Source organism: Pteropus alecto, unplaced genomic scaffold, assembly GCF_000325575.1.
Source record: "Pteropus alecto unplaced genomic scaffold, ASM32557v1 scaffold8, whole genome shotgun sequence".
NCBI lineage: Eukaryota > Metazoa > Chordata > Mammalia > Chiroptera > Pteropodidae > Pteropus > Pteropus alecto.
Window position 1 is genome coordinate 16527968 of NW_006494609.1, and position 6998 is coordinate 16534965.

At 37.0% G+C, this 6998-nt stretch overlaps 1 protein-coding gene across 2 annotated transcripts in view; it reads left to right on the plus strand.

Moving 5' to 3' along the window:
- UNC79 (unc-79 homolog, NALCN channel complex subunit) overlaps positions 1-6998 on the plus strand; it is a 172331-nt gene that overhangs the window by 54624 nt on the left and 110709 nt on the right. For both annotated transcript variants that reach the window (XM_025042103.1, XM_025042104.1), the window contains exon 11: positions 878-1108. In XM_025042103.1, the coding sequence (XP_024897871.1) occupies positions 878-1108 (231 nt within the window). The remainder of the gene's footprint in view (positions 1-877; positions 1109-6998) is intronic.

The following is a 6998-nucleotide window of genomic DNA, read 5'->3' on the forward strand; positions in this document are numbered from 1 at the left end:
AAAAAAAAATAGAGGCAAACTAACACAAGGAATTTGATTGCTATTGACTGATTCAACTGCAACACTCATTCAGCACAGATCAAGCACATAGACCCAAAGTTACAAACAAGCTGAATTTGCAAGTCCTACAGAGAAGCAGTCTTTTGTTTTTGCCTATTAGAGACATGAATTAAGTCTCCATAGTGATATATTTCTTTTATGCTTTCACATAGCTACCTGAAAAAGTCTCTTTTTTAAACCAAATTGGATTTGATTGTGGATTTTACATGTCTTGTTCCTGGAATTTATTATCTAATGACACAATCACTACCGTTGTGAACTCTTTGAAGTCAAGGAGAGTGTTTTATTTATTTTTTTATATTTCTGAACCCTACTACGCTGCTCAATTAAGGATTATTTCAGAATGAATGAATGAATGAATGAGTTGTTTTAAAAAGTCTGCTTATAATACGGTGAATCATGGGGTTCTAGCATTTCAGAATTACTACTGATCGAAATTCTTAGCTAAATCTGATCATGTTAGAACCGAAATACACGTAGTAGTTTTTTCAGTGAAGATATTTATGAAATTTCACTTTGTAGACTTAACTTTCTAAAAGCATTTATCTAGAGCAGGTTATGTAATGAATTTCTTACAGGAGAAAAGGCTTATTGGAAGGTGCCATCTTAAGGGGGAATTACTGTCGCGATCCCTCTCTCCCTGTAGAGAGGAACACAGTTTGCAAGATAAGTGATCCTCCATCATTTCGAAACTTGCCCGTTTCAAACGGATTATCTGGGACCTCTTTGTTGTTGTTGTTTTGCCTTTAAGCAAACACGTAATAATCATGTAAAGATGGCTGGATGCTGAAGCCGCGTCTGCTCTGCCTATTTCCAGGTAAGCCTCTGCACGCCCAGTGAGAACACACCTACGGAAAGCTTGGCCAGGCTGGTGGCCATGGTGTTTCAGTGGTTTCACTCAACAGCATATATGATGGATGATGAAGTTGGAAGTTTGGTGGAAAAACTGAAGCCCCAGTTTGTCACCAAGTGGTTGAAGACAGTATGTGATGTGCGCTTCGATGTCATGGTCATGTGCCTTCTTCCCAAACCAATGGAATTTGCCAGGGTAAGTACAGGCCTGCAGCTGGGACCTGGTTGGAGAGGAGGACTTGGAGAGGAGCATTACCTTCGCCACCAGAGTGTCATCAGTGTCTTTAGAAGAGGAACATCTATCTCTCCATATTTTTTTTGTCAGTACGGCTAAATGCGTTTAGTTTAGTAACTACATTTTAGGTGATGTCCTGCTTTGATATTGGTTTGGGATGGGGAAGAATGGCAAGATGGATGTGTGAGGTATCTTTAAGAATTTAAGGGAATATTCTTTCCAGACATTGCTGAATATTTTTATTAAGGAACAGGTTGCTAGAGCTCAGTCCTTTTCCAGTCTGCAGTCGTGGAATGGCTACCATGTGAGTAGGGGTGGTTTCTGTAGTTTCACATGAATCGTGGAGATGAATGGGAGAAATACCTGCCCTCCCACTCGGAATGCCAGAAAGGTTTAGGAACTGCCCAAATGCTCCTTTTTCTCTGGCGTATAGGACAAATTTCTCTGTGCTTATGTCTTTGTTTCTGCCTCACTGGATCATTGAGTCAGAGGTACAGCTGGGAAGCCCCTCTATCTCTTGACTGCAGTATAATTTATGTTTAACCGAGAATCAGTTTTTGGCAGCAATACATGAAATTCTTTTCAAGGTATTTTCTGAGTTTTATTTTTGTTTGTGATATTTTTGGTTTGCTTTCGATGAGGTCTTAAGGCAGTTTTCAGTTTAAATAAGACATTTAAGGACGAAACAGAACACAGACCACCTAAAGGCATAGGTTTTATTAGATTTTCAAGACTCAGAGCGTTCTGAGCGTTTATCATTCATCGAAATATACTTCTTTCTTCTTTCTTCATTGGTGCCACCTACTGACTCGCATTTGAATTGGATTTTTGCATATTAGAAATTACCCATTTCCTGGCATGCTTTGACTGTGTTGATGTGTTTTCTATTATTATTTCTTTCGAAATAGTAAAGGGCTGGCGTGATCTGATTCTGGAAGATAAGAAGAAATGATTATGTTGGGAGAAAAACCTTTTCTCTTCTAACTTGGGGCCAGTGGTTAGGGACCTGCATATTAACTGGCAACAGATCTATTAACAAGAGAGAACGTTTATTTACACTCATATGCAGGAGTACTCAGAGATGAGTAACTCCCTCAATATCCACAGATAAAAGGTTTTTATACCAAAGTTTATGGGGGTGGTGGTGGCTGAGGGAGTGGGGGAGTGTGGGGGTGCTGGCGAGTGCTTGAATGGGAAGATATGGAAGGTTCTTTTGGGCGTTGAGATGCTAACAGGCCTGGGCTGTGTCCCCATGGCAGCTGAATTCACAGGAAACTCCCTTTGGAGTGGGTTAATGGAAGCCATATTTTCTGGAGGTTCTGCTTTAGTCAGATAAAGTAGTTTAGATAAGGTTTCTTCCTGCATCTTATTAAGCTCGAATGTTTCACTTTAAAATAATCTTTATACTAACCCTGGGGGTGTAAGTAGGTCTCCACATTTTTCCCATCTGTAACTTTCCTGGAAGTTTCACACGAAAAAAGAAGCTAGATTGATTGATTGCTGTGGAGAGAAGATTCAGGTGAGGAACCGCAAGGGGAGAGATCTGTAAAGGAGGGAAAAAGCAGAGATTAGAACAAGGAAACAAAAAGAAAAACAAAGATTAATGGTTAGAGTAGACAATAAACCTAGTTTCTGAGTCCAGGGAGCAGCCAGTCAGGAAGATTTCGAGGTGTTGTGTTCGAAACACCTTTAGATGATGGAACGAGAACATCCGTGTCACAGTCACGGTTATGGAGCAGAGCATGGAAGATGCAGGTGTTTGGCGAACTTCCTGAGTGGCCTAAACTGTTGCAGTAATAAGCCCTTTGTAGTTTATATCACGTGTCCTGCTTTGGCTTGCAGGGCTTTGGGACAAGATGACCTCGTCTCAATAAGTATCTGGGCAGTCAGGTTTCAGTTAGGAGGGTGGGAGGACATATTGATTACTGACAAAATGTGAAAGACAGCAGGATCCAGTTTACAAAGAGGGGACAAATAGCTGAGAGACAATGAACAGGACTGGAATCTGATAACATACAAGGGTGGGTTACAGTTTTCCATTGAAACATAAAATTTCTCTTTCAATCGCTCTAATTTTGATCAAAGATAATCAGAGTAAGATTACTCTTGTTCACAAAATAAGTCTAGCCTCATTGAATTTGGCCTGATTATTTATGTAAGTGCAGCAAGAATGGTAACTGATCACAGGGCGTTTTACGTTTGCTTTGCTGGAACTTTTATAAAGAGTCTCAGATTGGACTTTTCAAAGCTTCTCGAGGTTAGGATGCTAAACCAAGAACTTGTCATCATTATTTAATCTGCATTATCTACAGACTTGAGTGAATTTCTCTTTTTTTGAGGTCCCCCAAATATTCTAAAGTTCTTGGTCCTTCCAGGAAGGGACCTTTCTTACTTGTCTGTAGGTTAAGAACCCCAAAACCCAGGTAGTAGGCTGGTTTTTCCAAGAGGGCTTTATAGCATTGGTATATGTTCAAATTTAGTTCCTTAAAACTTTCAACCCTCGTCACAGCGTCAACCTTAGTTCCTTAAAACTATCTGGTCACATCTGATTCTATGCACATCATTCTCAAATATGACATTCTAGTCAAAGCCTTGGTAATATAACCAATTTTCCCCATTATGCCCTGTTACAAGGAGAACAGATTCTTATTTAACTTGTACAAATAACTATATTGCCATGAAAATAAGAATATCCAAGAAGAGCTTCTGAATTCTAGAGGGGTCACGCAGGGAGAAAAAGACAAATGTTTCATTTTTAGTTACAAAGGCATAATCTACTAAATCGTGAGTTATAGATCACTTAAGAGAAACCTTGTATTCAGAAAATAGAACATTAAAGAACCAGCAATGTTCCAAACAAAAAACCCACAAAAATCATCATCTTTCTTTATCAGTTCATTTAGTCCCGTGTAAACTGCTTGATTTTAGGTTAGCAGTTTTTGGAACCCATCAGCTTCTTTACTAGAGTTCTGGGATCCTTACTCACTCCAGTGATATGGTCTTGTCGAGGAAAGTACATCTAGTCTATAGAAAAATTCTGTAAGAGCTTATTTGAGACAAATTTTGAGGACATTCCCGGAAGCAAAATCTCAGTGGTTTGAGGAAATGCTCTGGAGAAAGGCAGTTTTGCAGCTTATTTTATATACTAGAATCAGAGGAGGAGACGTAAGGAGGGTCACATAAAACCCATGGGCGGTAGATTAAGGGAAGGGGAGAAAGCAAAGCAGAGAAATCTCTGAGATCGGATAAAAACAAAACAGAGAGACACTTCTTTTACATCGGTGGGTGCAGGATCGATAATCATGAACAGTTACGCACATAGAGATTTTATGGAGGCGACAAGATAACGATGAGGGGTTCTGTGGTCTCGTGCTCTGGTGCTGTGCTTGTGCCTGCCAGGGGTCTGGAAAAGAAAATTACTCTGACATTTCAGAGGTTTGTTATCCTAGATGCACAAAGACAACAGACAAGGAATCACTTGAGGTTAAGATTGACCTTTATCAAGGAAGCTACAGGCCCAGAATGTGACTATCCACCATGATCTGCCTAATTAGGAATTTTAATGTTCGGGCTATCTTGTGTGGTTACTTTTGGTCACCAAGTTTTTAAGGCTTGCCATGCAGGGCTCTGCTGAGCTTGTGAGGTTTAAAATACAATCCCTTTTTTATTCACACCCTCAGTTACTTAAGCAATGTCATCAGAAGCCTGTACTCTAGATTACCTGTCATAGTCCTTTCCATGGGGCTCAGAGACAGTCCCCTCTGTTGAAGATGAAGCATTCTGACTAGTAGCTGATTGCAAGAGCTTTCAGGAAAACATCAGAATAAAAACGATAACTATCTGTGAATGATAAAAGGCTTAAAATGGCTACGATTAAAGATCTTATGAGAGAAACTGAAGTTATGACGATCATATTATGCTGTTATGTCTACTCTCGGGCAAAGCGTGAACAGAAAAGGCATTAAAAAGTTTCTAGGAATTTCATATAATCCCTGAAATATTTCTATTAAAAACATTTATTTATGCAAATCTGAGCTACGGAAGGTTAAACATCTCTTTTTATTTGACAATGTTTTTCATTCTATTCAACATATCGAATAAACCTAATTAGTTTAACATCTCTTTTAACTAGATGAGAACAAATCCTTTGAGATTTTTTCAGAGACCCTCTCAGAAATCTTAAAGTCAGTTTGAGATCAGGATTTTATTTAGGATTTGACTTTGGGGAGGCAAAATATCAAAAGTTGTCAAAAATGTCTAAAGGTTTGAGCACTTGATTAACCAGAATCACAGGTCACTGTGAAATAATACTTAGTTATCCACTTAGCCAAAATGACAATAAAAATTTCAAAAGTAAATATAGGATGTAACATGATTATTAAAAAATTAGCTTTTTTGACCTTGAGAACACTCAGTTATCTTATATAATTAAGGATATGATAAAGAAAACATAAAGCACAGGAAATTCTGATAAGACACAATCTTTATTTCCTAGATACATTACTGAAAAGGTAAAGAAAAACCTTTTGCAATCTCTTTTTAAGAAGAGATCAATCACCCAGAAAACTCTGTCCTTTTAGAGGGAGAAAACCAAACTTTAGTTTTGTGTCGGAACACTGTTGTAGTAGAGCTCCTTTTAAAAAGCTTATAATAAACCATTCAATCTCAGCCAGTCTGACCACACAAGGTAAGACCTCCCCCTTTCCCACCCCTTCCATTCTTTACGACTTTCTATTTCCATTCAAGTTTTTATCCTTTACTTTCCTCTTTCTCATTCTGAAAAGCCTGTTCATACAATCTTGACACTTACTTTAGGACAGAATTATTCTTTCTCTCCTTAACAAAAACACATCTCACACTCCTTGAATAATTTGCATACAGAGTTTTTTCCTTTACCGTTATTATTTCTGGTAGTTTCACTTGGTTATAATTTCAACGCTTAGTAATCTCTGTTTTTCAGAGAAAAACTAGAAGGTAGACAATTGTGAATTGCCTGTCACATCCCAGCATTTTGTGCCATATCAGCCAATTTTATGAATATACCATCTCATAACTTCTAGACTTATAGCCTTCTATAGTAAATTTCCCAATGTGGCAAAAGAACGTATTTATTAACAGATCCAAGTATCTTTAGTCTCTGTAAAAATAAGAAGCCAAAAATAAGATAAACTTATATTCAGTAATTAATGTTTCAGTTTTATCTTATTTAGAAATAATCTAGATCTTCAACAAATATCTGTTATTTAACTTAACTTAGTATAACTTTAATTTCAAGTTAACAAAAATATTTTGAAAACTACTTCTAAGCAGACATATTATATTATTATTGAAATATAGTGTCAGAATAATAATATGGTTTGGTTAAAATGAATTCTCTGAGTTTTATAATCTTAAACATGTAGTATTAGCTTATTTGACTAGTAAATCCACATAGAATAAAAATGTATGCTCATATCATACTTTGTGCTGTTAACTCATGTCAGTGAAAGAATGTGTAGCCTAAAAGTCTTATAGGAGTTTATTTAAGCCAAACAGACACAATTGCCGGAAAGTAAAATCTCAGTGGATTGGGAAAATGCTCCAGAGAATGGCAGTTTTGCAGCTTATTTTATTTAATTTTTAAATTCTTTAATTAATTTTTATTTTTTTATTTTTTTTCAGTTATGGTTGATATTCAATATTATATTAGTTTCAGATGTACGAGCCTAAAAGTTATAGGAGTTTATTTAAGCCAAACAGACACAATTGCCAGAAAGTAAAATCTCAGTGGATTGGGAAAATGCTCCAGAGAATGGCAGTTTTGCAGCTTATTTTATTTAATTTTTAAATTCTTTAATTAATTTTTATATTT